General features: G+C 39.3%; 1 protein-coding gene across 11 annotated transcripts in view; it reads right to left on the bottom strand.

Moving 5' to 3' along the window:
* CHL1 (cell adhesion molecule L1 like) overlaps positions 1-23,092 on the bottom strand; it is a 212,943-nt gene that overhangs the window by 30,049 nt on the left and 159,802 nt on the right. For all 11 annotated transcript variants that reach the window (XM_015130379.3, XM_015130384.3, XM_015130382.3 and 8 more), the window contains 5 exons: positions 18,677-18,817; positions 18,231-18,342; positions 16,641-16,807; positions 13,591-13,756; positions 1,318-1,442 (listed from right to left, as the gene is read on the bottom strand). In XM_015130379.3, coding sequence (XP_014985865.3) covers positions 1,318-1,442; positions 13,591-13,756; positions 16,641-16,807; positions 18,231-18,342; positions 18,677-18,817 — 711 coding nt within the window. The remainder of the gene's footprint in view (positions 1-1,317; positions 1,443-13,590; positions 13,757-16,640; positions 16,808-18,230; positions 18,343-18,676; positions 18,818-23,092) is intronic.

The following is a 23,092-nucleotide window of genomic DNA, read 5'->3' as shown; positions in this document are numbered from 1 at the left end:
TGTTTCACCTGAGGAGGGGTGGCCATTCGCTTCACTTGAAGAGATCCAGCCTGTTGACCCATTTTTTATCAGCTTGTCTCAGAAGAGACTGAATTTTCTCCCGCGGTCTGTACCACCACCTCCCTTGTTCACAACCTAACAGTGGGTCCCAACAGCTGGAGTGCTAAGGATACAAAGGTCTGTTAATAACAGTGATTAATGTAGACATATGTAAAGAAAGGTAGGCAAAAAACCAATACTTTTAAGGAGTACCTGCAAACCAAAGGAAAGACTAAATGGTGGCCACTGAAACAGAACAAATATCTGTAGATGTTAGGGTCCCCCCAGAAAATTAATGAATAACTTACACAAATTTAGGATAGTTCCAAAACATTTTAATAAAACATCTTTTAAAAGATGTGGGCAGGATGTTTGGTAGGTTGGGTGTGAGAGAGACTTGAAATATTTGTGGTGGGATGCAGCTGTTAGAGCCCCATCAGAAGGAATGGTGTGAGGAGACCCTGTCTGCAGAAGGTATGACTTTGGCAGTGGGACAGCCAGTCCACGGGATGGAAGTAGGGAGAATCAATACAACACTCCAAATGGCCCTCCACTTACTGAACCAAATAATAGCTGGAAGGCAAGTGGTTTGCTGATGTTGTCCTTACAAGCAACCTTTCTAGGTCAAAGAGCTGGTAGAGAGTGAATCTGAAAGGGAAATTTTGGAAAACATCCAGCAGATGATCTAAGAGCTTTAAACATTGGTGATTTCGGGGGTAATTGCATTGATTACACTAGTGAAGTGTGCACACTGTTTCCTAATTAGTACTTTCATTAACAACAACAACAAAAATCAAAGACATTCCTTTGCAGAATGCTGGAAGTTCCTCTCCGTCTTTCCGGGAACCCTGGGAACTCAGTCTGTGCCTTTAGGTTAGAGATGACCACCGTGCATCCACCTCTCAACCCCTACCGAGATCCTCCAATCTAGCCCACCTCCATTCCTCAGCCCCATTTCTTTGCACACCAGGAAAGAGTAGCTCAAGAGTGCTAGGAACTCAAGCATGCTTTATTTTTCTTTCTGCTGATAGCACCACTTACCTCCCACTGCTATTGTCAAATTAACACACGTAGGGAAAAAAAATTAAGCATTAGTTAATTTCTTTTATATGAAAAGAGGAGAAAGGATTTGAAATTGTGTTGCTTTTGAAACAAAAATTTCAAATTAACAATATATGTGCAGGGGCTCAAATAATCGTTAGCTATATTGACCAGGAACAATGGAATTTAATCAGAAATGTAGAAATGAACAGATTTCTCATTAGTTAGTGCACTTACCAAGAACAGTTACTTGAGTTATATCTGCAGCACTATCTAGAGCAGTAAGAGCTGAACAGCAGTAAATACCTTGGTCCTCTAAAGTTACATTAGATATGGTCAAATTAGCTCCATCAATAATTATCCTGTCAGAAAAAAAGTGAGTACATGCTGAGAAGGAAAACAATAGAAATAATAGAAACCCGATCCTTTTAAAAATGCATATTCCTCATTGAAAACGATCTAAGAGTGAAAACCAAATTTATGCAGTACAAATTTGATTAGAGAATGCCACAGTTGAAACCTGGAGATAAGAATTATTCTAGCATACACAAATGTCTACATAGCCATAAACAAAATCACATTAAAAATTATTACGAAATCTAACCATCTGTTTGCACGAGTCACTGATGGAACCATGTGTTGCCTAGCATTATACCTTACAATGGCCAAGATATATTTGAGTAATTCTTAAGGTATGTTTAGGGAACCACCTATATAGGCTCAATTGGAGTGCTTCTTACAAAGGCAGATTCCTGAATTCCATCTCCATTCCACAGAACCACAATACTTGAGATGGAATCTGATAATCTCAGTTTTTCACAAGTTTCTCCTTTCTCTGCCCCTCCACTCCCAAGTAGACTGCACATTAAGATCTGATAGCAATTAAAGCATTCATATGCTTATTTGAACAGTAGATGGCAGTGTAGTACTTCTTTTTGCAAATCATTTCACCTCGCTTTTTATCATTTGTTCTTTTACCAATTTGCGATCAGGTTTATTATGAGAGAATTGCTTCTTTATAAATTTCACCTTTTACCCTGTACCTTTGTATTGTCGACATAACTATTAAAGTATTTTTCAAGTTCCACAAAATGTAAAATGTATTCACAATAATTAGCATTTGGTTGAAATAATTTAAATAGTGTCATCCTTGTGAGGAGGAAAGGAGGCTCACATAATTAATATTTTTAATGTACATTTCATATAAATGCTGAGAATTTTGAATTATATAAATCCACTTTAAATTGCAGAGGAATGAAGCATAGTTATTTTGATTATAGACAGAATCAGCCCTTATTCCTACACCAATAATAGAAAGATTTGCCAACCAATATTACCTTGAATTGTTAATCAAGAATCTCACTATAATTCTAGACATAATAAAACTTTGACATGAATTAACATCTCAGGTCATGTTAGTCAGGTGTCCATTTGATTCAATATTAGAATATTGCATATCCTGACAATTTTTGAAAAATTTACCTTATTAGATGAAAGAATACACCTTAATAACCCCTTGAAATAGGGCCTTTGTGCCCTGCACGAGAGTCCATAGTAGCTGAAATCTTGCCAAGATTTGAACCCTGGCATGGGTGCTTCAGGCCAGAGAAGAAAGCTACTAATTTTTTGGCAAGTCATCGTTGCATTATGCCTTGTTTCCAGTCTCACAAATGTACCTTAGGTGCCTGAAATTAATCAAGGTTGGGTGCCTCACTAGTCCTCGAAATATGGTGGGTATGGTATACCTAAAGAACTTATTAAAAATATAATGTTTCAGCCTCAGTCCAGGTTCCAAATCAGTACATTTGGAGATGGGGCAAGGGCCATTGCATTTGAACATGAAGCCTAGATAATTCTGCCACACATCAAAATCTGACAACTATTTGCCTTAGCAGGGTCACACGACGTTGTGCTGCAGTAACAGACAGCTCCAAATTCTCCATGCCTAAGAAAACAATCACTTATTTCTCCCTCACATTATGTTCCCATCGTAGGTCAGTTGGATTCTGCTTTAAAAAGCTGCATCATTTCTACTCTCATAGCACCTGAAATCTTAGAAGCAGCTAAAAAGCATCTTCACGTCTTTGTGTCCCAATCTTTTCCTCTGTTTGCCTTCACCTGCTTAATTACCTTGCCTGAGAAATTTATCCACTAAAACCACTTCATCTGCAGCATCCTGTCTGCTAGTCCCTAATCCATGTTAGCAGCCAGTCTTGTCTTACCCTGTTCAGCTGAGTAATATCCGTGTTTCACTGAAGGCACCATGACAAAATGATTCTCTCTTTGGAGACCTGTGTTTGCGGCTCAGTTCCATCAATTATTGTTTGTACAACCTTGAATAAAACATTGAACCTAATTCATCTTATCTGAAAAATGGGGATACCAATATTTTCTTTCTCTTCAAGAGAATTAAATGAGGTAAAGCACATAAAGTGATTAGTGTATACAGCCTGGCAGAGTATGTGCTCAGAGAGTGTTACTAATAATATTAATTAAATGGATGTCATTCATTTTTGGATTATCACTAATCACATTTCTCATGGTTGATGTTTTAATGTCCCCAACTCCCATTTCTCCTGCCTCTCTGCTTGAACAAATTACCTTCTTTCCTAATTTGTTAGAAAGAAACCTTTCACTATGATTGTCTTATAATCTTTGCATCTTGAACTTCTCCCCTCCCTCTTTCATTTGCCACTATTTCTGGAGGGAAAAAAAAGCAGCTCCTATTTGGTGCCAAGGAAAATCCCTCCCACTGGATTCTCAATGCCCTTTCCTCCCACGCCCTCCTAGTTATCAGTATATCCCACTTTTCATGCTACAGTGGTCTCTCCTGCAGGACTAGGCCCCTCACTTTGCCTACAGTTATGAACAGTCCCCACTAACTTTGTTAAGCACGGTATAAATTCTAAAAATGGTTTCATATCCATGCTCCATTTCATTTTTTTATAACCATAGTGTATGGTCTATATCTTATATGGTCTATAGCCACATGCAGGTTGGAAATCCACAGAAAATTCCTTGGGGGCATTTCAATCTACCTAATAGCATTACTGCAAGGACTAAAGAGAGAAAGCGTGTATGGGAAGTACTAACATAAGACGAAGCCCCATAGGTCTAATGGTTCAGAGTGGCAGTTCCCAGCACCTACTGCATCCCTGCACAAGAAAGGGGACAAGAGAAAAGAGAAGAAGGGATTTTCACTTCTCACCAAGTATATTTGATTAGAAATTTAACCTCTCTTTAGGTTAAAGCTTCTGGTCCTCTGCATAGTAATAAGAAAGTGTCTCAGCAGAAGGTAAGAAGTATGAGGTTGCTGATAGAAATTTAGCGGATACCTGTGACTTCTACTCCCTGCTATAGCTCCATGCCTGCCCTTGGCAGCAGCCAAGGCCAGCCAGCAGCCGTTACTCCCAGCCTTCCTCGCTCCTGGGGCCTCTTCTGAGCTAAAGTTATTGTCCTTTATCCCTGCTACTTGTTTAGGGAAATTGGCAGAACATCTGTGTCACTTGCTCAATCCACTCAGATAGCCAGAGGTTCATTTCAGTGTCAGCTCTTGCATCCTGCGGGAATTGTAAAACTGGGCCGCATGAAAAGGCTGCTTAGGGTTTCTGGGTTCAAAGCCTAAATGTACATGTCATATTACCAACAAGCCATGGGTATCTGATTCCCTTCTTGACTGGAGCCCGGAGGTCACATGGAAGACCCCGGAGGTCACATGGAAGACCCCGGATAGTCAGGCAGTAGTAACAAAAGAGGCAGAATTTAGGCATATCTGAGCAGTTGGCAGATCAGTGGAGACCTAACCTGAGACTCAAGATCTGTATTGCAAAGCATAGCCTTTAGATGGATATAATTAATCTTGCGTTTCAATGAGAACTGATTGTAATACATACACTGCCTTTCTGCAAATCTTTGTATATATAGGAAGGAGGGGAGAGAATAAATTAAGTACTAAGGCTGAGACCAATGCCTTCGCATAGAGGTGGCTCACACATAAATACCAAGGTAGACCAAGTAAGCAACAGAAATGAGACAAGTAGAATGAAGAAATGGCTAGTGGGGGGAGGGGGGGGTGGGGAGGGGAGGAGGCAGGAGCAAGGGGCTGTGTTCAGAGGCTCCCATGGAAAAGAACCATAGTAAGTGTGTGAATCCTTCACTGGCAACCAAGGTATCCAGGTTTCTCTTATCAGAACTGACTAGGAGGCTGGCAGGATCCACGGAGAGGAGTGAAGAACAGTGTGGTGCAGTGGTCCACCTGAGAGCCACAGTGGGGCAGGGGAGACCCCTTCCCCCAGCCAAGGGAGGCAGTGAGTGAGTGTGCTACCCAGAGGGGGATACAGTGCTTTTTCCACGGAGCTGTGCAACGCATGGATTGGAAGACCCTAGTCACAAACTCAAGCCATTGGGTCTAGTGTCACAATCCTGGAGCCCCACAGATTCTCAACAGCCTCTCAGCAGGAATCTGCTTAAGCCTACTGAGCTCCTGGAGGGAGGGGAGGCCAGCCGCACAGCTGCAGCTGCCTGCTGCCTAAGCCATTTGAGCTCCTTAGGAGAGTGGCAGCAGCCAGCACTGGGAATCACAACTGCCTAACACGCTAAGCTCCCTGGGTGAGGGAAAGGCAACATTCATGTCTATAGCTCCAGGCTGTGCTTTTTCCCCTGCTGGAGCCAGGGAGGCTGGATGGCTTGGTCCCAAGACATGTCCCCCACAGCCCAACACACCCACTGTGGCAGACTCAATGCCTCTTCAGGCCTGAACTTGACCCATCATTCCTCCTTGGATGGGGCTTCCCTGCAGGAACTCCAATAACTCCAGCCAGTATCAGCTCTTGCATCCTGCGGGAATTGTAAAACTGGGCCACTTGAAAAGGCTGCTTAGGGCTTCTGGGTTCAAAGCCTAAATGTACATGTCATATTACCAACAAGCCATGGGTATCTGATTCCCTTCTTGACTGGAGCCCGGAGGTCACATGGGAGACCCCAGATAGGCAGTAGTAACAAAAGAGGCAGAATTTAGGCATATCTGAGCAGTCGGTAGATCAGCGGAGACCTAACTTGAGACTGGAGATCTGTATTGCAAAGCATAGCCTTTAGATGTATATAATTAATTTCGTGTTTCAGTGAGAACTGGTTGTAATACAAACACTGCCTTTCTGCAAACCTTTATATATATAGGAAGGAGGGAAGAGAATAAATTAAGTACCAAGGCTGAAACCAATGCCTTTGCATAGAGGTGGCTCACACATAAATACCAAGGTAGACTAAGCAAGCAACAGAAATGAGACAAGCAGAATGAAGAGGCTCAGGGACAGAACCCAGATGTCCCTGGGCCTGAGCCCCTAGGGGGAGGGGTGGCCACGGTCTCTGTAGACCAGCAGACTTAGTCTCTCCTCCTGGTAGTTCTGAGGAATCCAGGCAGCCCAGATGAGTAGGTTTCCCCCTAGTGAAGCACATCCCCTCTACCAAGGGACAAAGTGCTTCATTAGACGGGTCCTATTCCCTGTGCCACCCAACTGGGTGAGACCCTCGAACAGGGGTTGTCAGACATCCTGTATAAGAGTGATCCTACTGGCATCAGGTTGGTGACCCTTGAGGTCTGAGATCCCACAATAAGTAGCAGGCACCCATCTTGGCTGTTCTCCACCCTCCTTGAGTGACATCTCCAGACACAAGAGTGAACCAGATGAATAGGACCTGAAGTGGACCCCCAGCAAACTGCAGCAGCACTACAGAAGATGGAGCTGATTATTGAAAGAAAAAAAAAAAAGAAAGAAAGAAGGAAAAGAAAGCAAAAACAACAGAATCAGCAACAAAAATCTCCCACAAAAACCCCATCCAAGGTCAGCAGCCTCAAGATAGAAGTTAGACAAATTCATGAAGATGAGAAAGAATCAACGACGACAAAAAAAAACCACTAAAAACTCAAAAGGCCTCTCCTCCCAATGATCACAACATCTCACCAGCAAGGGCACAGAACTGGATGGAGGATGAGGCAGCTGAATTGACAGGAGTAGGCTTCAGAGGATGGGTAATAAAAAGCTATGCTGAGCTAAAGGAGCATGTTCTAACCCAATGCAAGGAAGCTAAGAACCTTGATAAAAGGTCATAGGAGCTGCTAACTAGAATAACCAGTTCAGAGAGGAACATAAATGACCTAATGGAGCTGAAAAATACAGCAGGAGAATTTCATGAAGCATACACAAGTATCAAGAGCCAAAGCTACCAAGTGGAAGAAAGGATATGAGAGTTTGAAGACCACCTTGCTGAAATATGGTGTGCAGACAAGACTAGAGAAAAAAGAAAGAAAAGGAATGAACAAAGCCTTCAAGAAATATGGGACTTCATAAAAAGACTGAACCTACAATTGATTGGCATACCTGAAGGAGATGGGTAGAATGGAAACAAGCTGAAAAACACACTTCCAGATATTATCCAGAACTTCCCAAACCTAGCAAGACAGGCCAACATGGAAATTGAGGAAATACAGAGTACACCACTAAGATACTCCATGAGAAGATCAACCCCAAGACACATAATCATCAGATTCTCTAAGGTTGAAATGAAGGAAAAAGTGTTCAGGGCAGACAGAGAGAAAGGCCAGGTCACCTACAAAGGGAAGCCCATCAGACTAACAGTGGACCTCTCAGCAGAAACTCTACAAGCTAGAAGAGAGTGGGGGCCAATATTCAATATTCTTAAAGAAAAGAATATTCAGCCCAGAATTTCATATCCTGCCAAACTAAGCTTCACAAGTGAAGCAGAAATAAAATCCTTTCCAGACAAGCAAATGCTGAGAGATTTCATTACTGTCAGGCCTGCCTTGCAAGATCTCCTGGAAAAAAAGCACTAAATATAGAAAGGAAAAACCAGAACCAGTCATGCAAAAACACACCAAAATATAAAGACCAATGACATGATGAAGAAACTTCACCAACTAATGAGCAAAATGACCGAACAGCATCATGATGACAGGATCAAATTCACACATAACAATACTAACCTTAAATGTAAATGCACTAAACAACCCAATTAAAAGACACAGACTGACAAATCAGATAAGGCGTCAAGACTCATCTGTGTGCTGTATTCAGGAGACCCATCTCACGTCCAAAGACACACATAGGCTCCAAATAAAGGGATGGAGGAAAATTTACCAAGTAAATGGAAAGCAAAACAAAGCAGGGTTTGCAATCCTAGTCTCTAACAAAACAAACTTAAAACCAACAAAGATCAAAAAAGACAAAGAAGGGCATTACATAGTGGTAAAGGGAACAATTCAACAAGAAGAGTTAACTATTCTAAACATATATACACCCAAAACAGGAGCAACCAGTTTCATAAAACAAGCTCTTAGAGACATACAAAGAGACTTAGACTCCCACACAATAATAGTGGGAGACTTCAACAACCCACTGTCAATATTAGACAGATCAATGAGACAGAAAATTAACAAAGATATTCAGAACTTGAACCCAGCTCTGAACCAAGCAGACCCAATAGACATCTACAGAACTCTCCACCCCAAACCAACAGAATATGCTTTCTTCTCAGCACCATATCACCCTTATTCTAAAGCTGACCACATAATTGGAAACAAAACACTCCTCAGCAAATACAAAAAACCGTAAACCATAACAAACAGTCTCTCGGACCACAATGCAACCAAATTAGAACTCAGGATTAAGAAACTCATGCAAAACAACACAACTACATGGAAATTGATAAACTTGCTCCTGAATGACTCCTATGTAAATAATGAAATTAAGGCAGAAATTAAGAAGTTTTTTGAAACCAATGAGAACAAAGACACAAAGTACCAGAGTATGTGGGACACAGCTAAAGCATTTAGTGCTATAAATTTCCCTAAATGCCCACATCACAAAGCTAGAAAGATCCACATGTTAACATCACAATTAAAAGAGCGAGAGAGGCAAAAGCAAACTAATCCAAGAGCTAGCAGAAGATAAGAAATATTGAAGGAGATAGAGATACAAAAAATCCTCCAAAAAATCAATGAATCCAGGAACTTTTTTTTTAAAATTAACAAAATAGTAGACTAGCTAGACTGATAAAGAAGAAAGAGAGAAGAATCAAGTAGACACAATAACAAAATGATAAATGGGACATCACCACTGACCCCACAGAAATGCAAATTACCATCAAAGAATACTGTAAACACCTCCATGCAAATAAATTAGAAAATCTAGAAGAAATGGATATATTCTTGGACACATACACCCTCCCAATACTAAATCAGGAAGAAGTTGAAGCCCTGAATAGACCAATAACAAATTCTGAAATTGAGGCAGTAATTAATAGTCTACCAGCCAATAAAGCCCAGGACCAGATGGATTCACAGCCGAATTCTACAAGAAGTACAAAAAGGAGCTGGTACCATTCCTTCTGAAACTATTCCACACAATTGAAAAGGAGGGACTCCTCCCTAACTCATTTTGTGAAGCTAGCATCATCCTGATACCAAAACCAGGAAGAGACACAACAAAAAAAGAAAACTTCAGGCCAATATCCCTGATGAACATTGATGTGAAAATCCTCAATAAAATACTGGCAGACTGAATCCAGCAGCATATCAAAAAACTTATCCACTATGAACAAGTCAGCTTCATCTCTGGGATTCAAGGCTGATTCAACATATTCAAATCAATAAATGTAATTCATCACATAAACAGAACCAAAGACAAAAATCTACATGATTATCTCAATAGATGCAGAAAAGGCCTTTGATAAAATTCAACATCCCTTCATGTTAAAAATTCTCAATTAACTAGGTATTGATGGAACACATCTCAAAATAGTAAGAGCTACTTATGATAAACCCACAGCCAATATCATATTGAATGGACAAAAGCTGGAAGCATTCCCTTTGCAAACCAGTACAAGACAAGGATGCCCTCTCTCACCACTCCTATTCAGCATAGTATTGGAAGTTCTGGCCAGGGCAATCAGGCAGAATAAAAAAAAAAGTGTATTCAAATAGGAAGAGAGGAAGTCAAATTGTTTCTATTTGCAGATGACATGATTTTATATCTAGAAAACTCCATTGTTTCTGCCCCAAAACTCCTTGAACTGATAAGCAACTTCAGCAATGTCTCAGGATACAAAATCAATGTGCAAAAATCACAAGCATTCCTTTACCCCAGCAATAGACCAGCAGAGAGCCAAATCATAAATGCACTCCCATTCACAATTGCTACAAAGAGAATAAAATACCTAGGAATACAGTTAACAAGGGATGCAAAGGACCTCTTCAAGGAGAACTACAAACCACTGCTCAAGGAAGTAAGAAAGGACATACACAAATGAAAAGAAAATTCCATCCTCATGGATACAAAGAATTAATATCATGAAAATAGCCACACTGCCCAAAGTAATTTATAGATTCAATGCCATTCCCATCAAACTACCATTGACATTCTACACCGAACTAGAAAAAAACTACTTTAAATTTCATGAGGAATCAAAGAAGATCCCATATAGCCAAAACAATCCTAAGCAAAAAGAACAAATCTGGAGGCATCAAACTACCTGACTTCAAACTATACTATAAGGCTACAGTAACCAAAACAGCATGCTACTGGTATGAAGACAGACATATAGACAAATGGAGCATAACAGAGACCTGAAAAATAACACCACACATCTACAATCATCTGATCTTTGACAAAACTGACAAATTCAAGCACTGGGGAAAGGATCACCATTCAACAAATGGTGCTGGGAAAACTGGCTAGCCATATGCAAACAACTGAAACAACTGAAACTGAACCCCTTCCTTACACATTATACAAAAATTAACTCAAGATGAATTAAGACTTAAATGTAAAACCCAAAGCCATAAAGACCCTAGAAGAAAACCTAGACAGTACCATTCAGTACACAGGCATGGGCAAAGACTTCACGACAAAAATGCCGAAAGCAATTGCAACAGAAACCAAAATTTACAAATGTGATCTAATCAAACTAAAGCATTTCTGCACAGCAAAAGAAACTATCATCGGAGCAAATAGGCAGCTTACAGAATGGAAGAACATTTTTACAATCTACCCATCTGACAAAGGTCTAATATTCATAATTTAAAAGGAACTTAAACATATTTACAAGAAACAAACAAACAACCCCATCAAAGAATGGGCAAAGAATATGAACAGACATTTCTCAAAAGAAGACATTTACATGGCCAACAAACATATGAAAAAAAAGCTCAACATGACCGATCACCAGAGAGATGCAAGTCAAAACCACAATGAGATACCATCTCATGCCAGTCAGAATGGGGATTATTAAAAAGTCAAGAAACAACAGATGCTGGTGAGACTGTGGAGAAAAAGGAACACTTTTACACTGTTGGTGAGAATGTAAATTAGTTCAACCATTGTGGAAGACAGTGTGGTAATTCCTCAAGGATCTAGAACTAGAAATACCATTTGACCCAGCAATCACATTACTGGCTCTATACCCAAGGGAATATATATCTTTCTACTATAAAGACACATGCACATATATGTTTATTGCTGCACTGTTTACAATAGTAAAGACATGAAACTGACACAAAGGTCCATCAGTGATAGGCTGGATAAAGAAAATATGGTACATATACACCATGGAATACTATGCAGCCACAAAAAGGAATGAGATCCTGTCCTTTGCAGGGACATGGATGAAGCTGGAAGCCATCATTCTCAGCAAACAAGTGGGAGATGAACAATGAGAACACGTGGACACAGAGAGGGGAATCACACATATCAGGGACTTTTGGGGGGTGGAGGGCAAGGGTAGAGAACTTAGGTCAATAGGTGCAGCAAACCACCATGGCACATGTATACCTATGTAGCAAACCTGCACGTTCTGTTCCTTGTATCCCATTTTTTTAAGAACATATAAAGAAAAACAAAAATTAAAAAAAAAGAAATTTGTCATAAGAAGAAAAATAAAGAAATTAGTAGTACAAATCACAAGAGCAAAAATGGACTGTGCACTTGGTATTTTCTAAGTGCTCTGTATGTTAATGTTTTCTAAGTTCTTGGTATTGTTAACCCTATAATGAAAGTACCTTTTTAATACTTTTAATTCAAACTATGTTATGGGATTTAAAACCAAGGCACACAGATGTTAAGCAGCTTGTCTAAGTTCAAAGATCTAATAAGTGACTGAACTGAGATTTGAATCTGAGCCATTGAGCTTCAGAGTTTATGATCTTACCCATGGCACTGTTGCTGTCTCATGCAAGCAGCACATGTCCTATCTAAAAATTTTCAGATTTTTACTTTTACAGAGCAATAAATTACAAAACTATTGAGAGGTGAGATTTGGCTCCAACATGGTTAAGTTTTAATCCTTATTTAGTAACAATGCAAAAGCATGCAAAGCTGACTTTGACATATTTTCAAAAGAGAGTAGACATTCAGCAAATGCTGACTTTTTATTTCTTTGATGTACTTAATATTGTCTAGTGCTATTAAGCATCCATTCACACTTTCCTCTATATGTTCCCTTTTATATTTTGTCTATATTCTCTATACAGAGTTTGGAAGACTCAAACGTATGCTTCTCAGTACTTTCCGGCAGGAAGAATCCCAGATATACTTTAGGTTTTGCTAGTTAGTTAAATAAACTCATGTGAGATTGAAAAGTAGAAGGAAAATGGACTCCATCTTCTCTGGGCCAGTGGAAGCAGATAGTGGTTCTGGCAGACATGAGAGTTGGCAGGGGCAGGACTCACGAGTAGTACCAATGGGGTGAGGTAGTCATGAAGATGGCAGCAGTTTCCAGACACCTGGATTGCAGCTGCAGTGCTTTGTGATCAAGAACGTAGAAGACTAGTGTGCAGCTTCTTCTAGGCCTAGCTCCTCCAGTCTCCTTTTTTGCAAGCATCCAAGCCCATGCAGTTCTCAGTCTTTTTTTTGCAAGCATCCAAGCCCTTGCAATTCTTCCTCAGTTACTTAGAGTGGTTTCTATTTCACACACTAACAGAATGGTACATGTTACATGAAAAGTCAGTAGCAAAAATAGGATGATAAATATATGATAGGAGAGTGAAGTGACTTGAAGACAGAAATATTATTCAGTTTTTGTTTTTATTTCAGTATGAATACTTTTAGAACTTTTTATTTTTTATTTTTTATTTTTTTTTGTTTTGAGACAGAGTCTCACTCTGTCGTCCAGGCTGGAGTGCAGTGGTATGATCTCAGCTCACCGCAACCCCCACCTCCTGGGTTCAAGTGATACTTGTGCCCCAGCCTCTTGAGTAGCTGGGATTGCACGTGCACACCACCATGCCTGGCTAATTTTTGTATTTTTAATAGAGACGAGGTTTCACCATGTTGGTTAGGCTAGTCTCGAACTCCTGGCCTCAAGTGATCCATCCACCTCAGTCTCCCAAAGGGCTGGGATTACAAGCATGAGTCACTGCGCCCGGCCTGGAATTTTTCTTTCAAATGCAAGGTGTTCAACCCAAGCAAATATTATGACACATCATAGTAGTTTACCTACCTGCCATCTTCTGTGCCATTAATTTCAAAGGCTTCTCCATCTTTACTCCAGGACAACTTCAAACTGTGTTTCAAATGTAAGTCACATTTGCTCTCACAATGCAATTCAAGCATATGCAATTTGGGGATACGAGGATTCTTAGGAGAAACTCTAAGTTGTGTAGCATCTGTTTTTACCAAACAAAGATATTAGTTAGCACTAAGCATAGCTTACTTTGTTATTAAGTGCCTGCAATTTAAGTAACCCAAACTGTCACCATAACAGTCCAATCCTCATGCAGGGTTTCTCCCACTGTAATTTCCTAACATTGTATGTCATTATTATTTTCTTTCCATCCAGGCTTGGACATCTGACAAAATTTAAGTGGAAATATCAATTAATAGTTTAGGAATTTCCCTCATTATTTCTTGGGCAAGGGAGTAAGCAAAGTATGAGCAAACAAATGTCTCTAGAATTTGAAAACAACATAATTTCTCCTTCAAGTGCTTCTGGATATGTAATCAAAGCACTGTAAAGGAAAAGGGATAGTTGATTCTCTGTTAGCATGTTTATTATTAATTCAGAAACCTGAGGGTAAGTGTTCAAGCCCATGCATGGATGAAATATCAACATGAAGGTGGGGAACTAGAAAATAAGCCTTGGAAGGGTAGGGCCTGTGCCTGTTTTGTAACACTGTGGTATCCTCAGAGCCTAGAAGGGAGCCTATATATCATAGGCATTCAATACATATTGCTAAATCTACTGTTGAATGAATTACAGTGAGTGATAATTTGAAACAAAAATAAAGTTGTGGTTATCAACATTATGAAACTCAAAGATTAGTATATGGTTGCCTTAAAAAATGTTTGCTTCATTATGATTGTTTCAAAACATGCAATCCTTACTCTTTAAGGCTATGTTAAAAGTAAGTATACTCTTAATGTGGCATTAGGCATTTTGGGGGACCTCTCACAGACCAACTGTACAGGTTGACCTCCAATTTCATAATTATACTCTGATATTTGCTATGTACATTTTCCTCAAGGAACTGGTTAAAAACGGAAAGTGTTAATAAAATTAATTGTTATCCCAGGCACAAAAACTTGAAGAGACTATTAAATTGAATTAATTTTAACTGAATTATTTGACATCCTACTTCTAATTCTAAATATAAAGCCAGAAATTCATTTAATAATAATATAATTTAATAAGCACTTCTCTATCAGGACTCTGCTATGTAATGTATATTCATTGTGGCATTTTATAATTATAACAACTTTATGAATATTAATACTCCCACCTTACACAGAACGTAATTTAAGGTTAAAATGAAATTAAACCATAAGACCAAGGTTTCCTAACTGGTAAGGTGCTAAATCAGGATTTAAACCCAAATCTGCCTGAGATTAAAGCTCATGCTTTCTTTTTTTTTTTTTTTTTTTTGAGACGGAGTCTGGCTCTGTCGCCCAGGCTGGAGTTTAGTGGTGATCTCAGCTCACTGCAAGCTCCGCCTCCTGGTTTCACTCCATTCTCCTGCCTCAGCCTCCTGAGTAGCTGGCACTACAGGAGCCCGCTGCCACGCCCGGCTAATTTTATTTTTGTATTTTTAGTAGAGACGGGATTTCACCATGTTCGCCAGTATGGTCTCGATCTCTTGACATCGTGATCCACCCATCTCGGCCTCCCAAAGTGCTGGGATTATAGGCGTGAGCCACCGTGCCCGGCCAATGCTCATGCTTTCAATTACTATACTATATAGACTCTCACTTAACTCCATTCCCAACATGACTTTTGTATATGTAAAAAAATGTGTCCTTAATCCTTCATTGATATGATTTGTATATAGTCTTTGCATATAAAATAGACACTACAGCATATTGAAAATTTGTAAACCTGTCCATGTCTCTGGCCACTAGCAGTTTTGAGGTCCATTTTGGGTGAAGCGCTGTGTTGGGCAATAGGAATGCAAAGTTCTATTTAGATTTGAGGCTTCATGCTCCTTACAGCTAGCTGTGTTGCTTAACCTTAATATAGGTTTACTTTTTGAAGTATAAACACAATCATCATCATCTTCAGTGACTTCATGAGGGCATCCTGAAAAGTATACATAACATTTGAAAATGTAGAAGACATAAGATATAAGTAGATATTATGAGAGAGTATTTGTGTGCTTTAAAAATATAGTCTGTCGGGGTGGCACATTGATTTACTTAGGGCACAGAGAGACAAATACTACAAAATAAGAAAAGGATGTAAGACCAAAGAGAAGGAAAAAAAAGGGATGAAAAAAGAAGGAAGGAAGGATGTATATGGGAAAAGAGAAAAAAAGAAATGTCAAGACATCAGTGGATACAACAGCAGAATATGTATGGAGCAAAAAGGCATCAGTGAAAACAGATGATGAAACAACTATGCTCTCCCTTTTCTAGGTGGAAGGGAGAAGCGGGCTGGGATATTGACATGACACAAGAAACAGAAGTGCTTCCTACTATTACTGAAGGACCTTTCTGTTCTTTGGGTTTTCTTGAGGATTCTCTGAGCAATATTAAAATCAAAATATCGGTGAAACCCAAGAAACTATCAACAGCTCCCAGGACTGTGCGCTGAAGTGAGAAGGAATAATACAAAGCTATTTATGACCCAAAAAGAGGATCAAAAATCCTCCTCATTCTGTCATGCCTCAATCATTATAAAGTTATGAGTTTGTGAAATCTTTAGCTCAAAAACTTGATTACTGGTAACATTACCTTGAGTTGGCTTTTGAAATAAAATATAGTTACAGAAATGTGGTGTAGTGTGGTTAATAGGTCATTTTTAAATATTGACAGCCATCTGTCACTAAGGACACCTGGCTCCCTCTTAAAATAGGATGAAGCTGCACACATATCATTGGCATACCCTGTAATTCTTGCAATAATCTTTTAGATGAAACCCAATCTAGGAATTTTGAAAAACGTTTCAAAGAAATTTATCAGGCACTCCAACATAAACTGTATTATTCCATTTGGGCAAATGAAGACAGACTGAACCCACGTGACAATTCATGCAAAGTAACAGTGAAATAAAAATACTTCTAATATCCAAATTGGCTGTGACTGCAGTTTTTCCTATAGCATTTTCTACCCAACATGAGTATGACCCAGCGTCTTCTTCAGTGGTTCTGTTGATCTGCAATGTGCCATTGTCATAGACATGATACCGCCTGCCCTCCAGGGGTTTCGCTTCTTCCACCTTCTGCCTATGGACAGAGAAAGCATACATCCATTTGAGGTGAGGCAAAATTGCATACTCTCTTTAATACTAGTCAGTGATGTCATTCAGCCTAATCACCTTTCAGCAGCTTAGCAAACCTTATGAAATGTTCCACTGGGTTTCATATTTTTCTCAAAATGGACCATGAATGTATATCTTATCTACCCAAATAGACTGCAGCTAGAGAAAACCTAAGTCCATGCTCTGTGCTTCTGCTGTATTTGTCATAGCTACCAGCACCCGTTTGCATGTATCCTCAGAGCTTAGTAAATATTTTCTGGCTTATTGATGGTGAACTCTTTAGTTAATGATCACTCCAGGGTACCAAATGGGAAAGCTAGTAATTGAAAGAGATAATGAATCTGCCAAACCTCCTGCTGTCCTGGGAGAACATTGGTCATTCAGAAATATTATAAGCCAGGGAGTCTCTAGCCAAATAGACTGTGGACATGGATTACATTTACCCTATCAACCCCAGAGCCATTTCCTCCCACATTCATCCATTTCCAAGCATTTGCTGCCACAGCTTGATTTATCCTGTACATTTCACAATAAGTGACTGCTTGATTTTAAAACAAACAAACAAACAAACAAACAAAGGATAAACTGTGGATGCAGTCCATGCAGGATCCTACCAGACAAGGACTAGGCTGAGGTAAGCAAGAGGCTTGCCTCAGATGCAAAATTTAACAGGGTGCCAAACATCTCAGTAAGCAAGGTGAATAATATTTCAATGGAGTGTTTTGAAAAATCAGAATAATTCAGAAAACCCATGACAAACAAAATATATACCATGATTTAAAATAAAGGTAATATCTGACCCTATAAATGTATGACCTGGTGTCACTCATCTCACCCTGCCCTACAGACCAATGACAAAATTATTCAAGAACTATTTAACCACACTTTTTCAGTAAAGTAACTAATAAAGTAGATCCATACTGATAATGTCTTTGGACTTGTGATACCAATTAATCCATTGAAATTAAAATCGAAATGAATGCTGGAAAAGTCTGAAGCACACGCATTTGGAATTAAATGCGAGCTAAGATAATTATTTAGATAATCCCAAAACAACAACAATAGGGTAAAATATGACCTTGTGGTACCCCATAATGAAAAACCAATTCTACCTTTAAAATTGTCTCTAGAATCTCTTCAATTCTCTGCTTTTCTTTATGAACACAAGTGGCTCTCTGTATGTCTCTATGTGAGAAAATCCTAGAAATCTAGCCAATGTTTTCAGAAGAGGTAATTTCCTGAAAGGTAAGTTTGTTACCTTATGTCTCAGAGGCACTGAGTACATGTAACAATATAGACCCAATGCAGCCTGTCAAATGATGGATGAAGAAACAAGGTCAAATCTACAATTTACATTCTCTTAAGAAAACTGTGCGCTGCTGGCTTACCAGGACACGACTGCCTCAGGTGAAGCAAAGAACTCGCAATGTAAGAAAGCACTGTACCCAACCACTGTAGCATAATTTTCTCCATCTTTGGTTTGTATCAATGGACGGACATCTATTTGAAAATAACATAAATACAGTTTTAAATTTTGGTGGAAGAAAGATGTGCAAACTAAATTTTTCTACGTCCTAGCCATATTAACACGAATAGAGAACAGCGGAATATTATGGTGGGTGTCTGTCTTGAATTATAAAAGTATCCCAATTCAATACATTTTTGAAAGTATAATTTCAGTGTGAAGTCTAAAACTCAAATGTATGGTGAAAAGTGCTTTGATTTTTTTTCCCCCATATATTATGTGTCAAGAGTTAACTGGTACTTCTAAACATGACCTCGACTATTTTCCTTAAGAAAATAGCAAGTTAAGTCAGCTCCCAGGCACACTCACCCACAACATCAACATTGGCACTGGCAAGGATAGTTCCGTGGACATTGGAGGCTTCACACTGGTACACAGCAGTATGATTCGGTTGAAGGTTGGTAAAACTGATTTCCCTGGGGAAGACAACATCACCAGCAAATGGATGATCTGAAAGAGATTAAAGAATGTCAGTTTGATAAAGAACAGGACATAAAATATTTATACACCATTTATTAAATGTGTCACACAGTATTTATATTTTAAAACCAGTTTAGGGTGACTAATAGTTCATTGAAGTCAATTCTTTAGGCTTTCTGAACATCGACTATGAACTTTTCTTTCCAGATCCATTTGAGTTTTCAATCCTTTTTCAAGTTAATATTTAGTAACAGAACATCTGCTCATCTAGAGCTCCCAGACTTTCCATACCCACATGCATAGTACTATTCTGGATTATCCATTAGGCATTCAAGACCTATGATGAAGTGACACTCTGTTACTCTTCTGAATTTAGATACTGTTGCTGCCTGGCACAAGACACAGGGTCAACACATCTTGATCTCCCAAGTTACCAGTATTGGCTGCTATTTTCCCCCTTGACACTTTTGTTCCCATTTCAGTTCTCTGCCTCTCTACGGTTTTCTGATCTGCACCATTCATTTCATTTGTCTTGCTTCACTATTTAACCACTTCATGTACATTCCTTGTATATTTCATTTTCCCAGTAAGACTAAACTCTTCTTGAGAAAAAGGGCCAGGTTTTCTACTTTCGGGCAATAAAACCTTCCACACTCCTGATCCAAGCATAATTCTGGAAATATCTCTTGGAAATGAGAATACCTAACATGAGACTGGGCACGGTGGCTCATACCTGTAATCCAGCAATTTAGGAGGCTGAGGTGGGTGGACCACTTAAGGTCAGGAGTTCAAGACCAGCCTGGCCAACATGGCAAAACCCTGTCTCCGCTAAAAACACAAAAATCAACCAGGTGTGGTGGTGTGCTCCTGTAATCCTAGCTACTCTGGAGGCTGAGGCAGGAGAATCACTTGAACCCAGGAGGTGGAGGTTACAGTGAGCCGAGATCATGGCGCCACTGCACTCCAGCCGGGCAACAAGGTGAGACTCTGTCTCAAAAAAAATAAAATAAAATAAAATAAAATAAAATAAAATAAATAAAATAAAATAAGAAGAAAAAATAAACAAACCCTAACATTTCTGATGCATTTATTAAGGACCAAAAACTCTATTGGATGTGGCACATGCATGATCTCATTGACACTGCTCAGAACTCGATGGATCAGCATTTATATGGCCATTTTAAAGGTGAGGGAACTGGACTGCAGAGAAGTTGAATGACATATCCCACAGCATTTGGCCATTTTTCTGACTCTAAAAGCCCTATCCTTGCTATGACGCCATTAAAAAAAAAAAAAAAATCCAGTGGGAAGGAAAACATTAGCTGGAAATGTCAAGGGATGGGCACAAATGCAAAAATTTTTAGTTTAAAGGACATTACAACATTAATAATCAATCAAATTCCATTTTTCTCATTGTGTCCCCATTATACAAGATAATGACTATAGTAAGTTTTAGGTTCTAGAAAACATGAATATTACATATTAAAATAAAAGACTTATACATCTTTTTCTGCCTGGGAGTCCTAAATGAATATTTTTTTCACTTGACTGTGAGCTTCCTGAGGGCAGGACCTCACTGTGAGGTTGTGCAGCATGTCCCCAGTGCCCAAAGAGCAGCTACCACAGAAAATTCAGTCAGTAAATACTTGTTGGAATGACTTAAAATGTTAGGTTGGGCAACCTTTATTCCTGAAAGGTCTCTGTAAACAGGCAAAACAATAGCCCCTGAAAGATGTACACATTCTAAGTCCCAGAATGTATGACTATGTTACCTTAGATGGAAAAATGGGACTTGCAGATATGATTACGATTAAGGACATTGAGGTAGGAAAATTATTTCCTACCCCTGGATGACCCAAGTGGGCTCAATATAATCACAAAGCTCCTGAAAATCAGAAGGCCTTTCTTGGCTGTGGCCAGAGTGAAATGTGACCATGGAAGGATGGTCAGAGTGATGCAGTGTAGCTGGCTTTCAAGATGGCAGAAGGGAGCCAGCAAATGTGGGCAGCCTGGGAAAGCTGGAAAAAGCAGAGAAAGGAGTGCTCTCCAAGCACTTCCAGGACATGGCCTGCTGACACTTTGATTTTAGCCAAGACTCGTGTTGAACTTTTACGGAAAGGTAAAATAGTATATATGTACTCTTTTAAACTCCTAAATTTATAGTAATTTAATTTGTTATAGCAATGTTAGAAAACTAATACAATCCTATTGAACAATTTATCACTTATTTCTTGCAAATTAGCAAGATGAGTAGCTCTTCCAAGTTTTTTAAGGCTAAACTCTCTAAGAATGCTGCAAAGCACTGAGTCTGTAATCCCACTCTTCACTACCACACTCCACTCAGAGTCCTAAGTCTTTCAGAGTTACCCCCATCCTCCCATATAGTTCTCCTTGTCCCATCTGATCCATGTATGACTCTGAATTAACAATTCATTACAAAGAAAAGAAATTACACTATTTAAATGATACTTTATTTAAGTAAGTAAACATTGCTTAAATCTGCCTGCTGGCATGGGTATGGAAATTGTTGTGTATTGACAAACGCTAACAGAAGCTCCCAGGATTCAAGAAAGCCAAATCTTTATAAAACACACTAGTCCTGACATACTTCAGAAATTCTTTCTCAGTTTTGTCTTTGGTCAACCCAGTGAGAAATTATCAACAAAGTGGATGAAACTTCAGCTCTGGAGTTAATCCTTCCTGGGTTCGGTTCCTGGTTTTAAATGTACCTGGGTTGCATTCTCCAGTAAGTAAGGTAACCTCTCTAAGCCTCAATTGCCAATGGAGAATAATAGAATCTATTTTTCAAGCTGCTACGAGGTTCAGAAATATCATATGCAAAGCATGTGAAAAGGGTTAGGCCGATAATCAATAATAGTAATCATTTTAATTTAATTTTGAGATAACATGGGGAAAGGATATATAATCCCTAAAACTAAAATAAACTCAAAGAGATTTCAAATCCTTTAGCCAACCCACTGTCATCAAATATCCCAACCTATAAAAGTTTATGACCTGTTTGCAGGGCAACAGGGAGAGCCATGACCAAAAGCTGTGAACAGAACACAGAGCTTGGATTCCAGCGACTTGTCTTTAGTTTGAAGTCTACCATTATTCAGCTGTGCGGTCTTGCATAAGTTTATTTTCAGCCTTGACCTCCTCATCCATTAACAAACCTATTGACTCGATTTTGAAATAAATCCAGAAGCTAACCACGACTGCCACCAATCTAGCCCTGAGCCCAGAGCCTTTCAGACGGCCTCCTACCTAGAATCAATCACACAGTCCATTCTCCATTCAGAGGCCAGGAAAATACCTTGTAAAAATGTAAATTAGATTGTGTCACTCTTCCGCTCAAAATCCTCCAAGAGCTGCCTAGTGTATTCTCAAAATCCCAAGGCCCTACTTCGATGTTCATCTTTACCTAAGCTCTGGCCCCTTCCCCTGCTGGTGGATCTGGTGGCCTAGGGCTGCCCCTTGCACTCCCTCAGCTTCAGCCACACTCACCTCTTTTCTCTTCCTCAACACACCTCTCCACTGAGAAAGCACTTTCCCTGCTATTTACATGGCTGACTTCCTCACCTCCTTCCGATCTCTACTCAAAGTAAATTACCACAGGGGTCTTACTATTATTATCTTAAAATAAGATCGCAACTCTGGGTCCTGAACCTCTTTCAGGCTTTACCACACCACAGTACACACTCATGTATTGTTTGTCTAATGGCAGCAGAGCAAGGATTCCATCCATTTTATTCACTGTTGTATCTCAAGCATGAAGTCCAGTGCAGGGAACATAGGAGGTACCCCATAAATATTACTGAATGAATGAATCAGTTAAATATGAATAATAGCACCTCCTTTACAAAGTTCTTTTAAGGATTCTAAGTAATTTGTGAATGTCTTTTGTAAACAGCGAAATACCATCCAAATATAACATTTTATGATTTTGTATTCCGGAGAATCTGCGTTCCTTACTTTTGTAAACTGAACATTCATTATGAACAAAAGTTGCTTTCATTTCCCTTTGTCTACCCAAAACCTCATTGTTACTTTTCATTTCTTATTCTGTTCCCTAAAGAGATGAAGAGAGAAATCCAAATCTGAAGATAATAATAATGAGGACTAAGGTATCCTAAGTGTCTGTTATGGGAAAGCAATACCAACCAACCATACCTTATGGGGTGCTGTTTTTGTGGCAGTCCCCGTGCTAAGCATTCTCTGCATGATGTTTCCTTTAATCCACAAAATAACCCCGTGAGTCAGTGTTATTTTTATCCCAATTTACTGGTGAAGAAACGGGTTTGA

This window comes from Macaca mulatta, chromosome 2 (assembly GCF_049350105.2).
Source record: "Macaca mulatta isolate MMU2019108-1 chromosome 2, T2T-MMU8v2.0, whole genome shotgun sequence".
Taxonomy (NCBI): domain Eukaryota; kingdom Metazoa; phylum Chordata; class Mammalia; order Primates; family Cercopithecidae; genus Macaca; species Macaca mulatta.
Note: the sequence above shows the minus strand (reverse complement) of the source record. Positions and strands in the feature narration are given on the sequence as shown.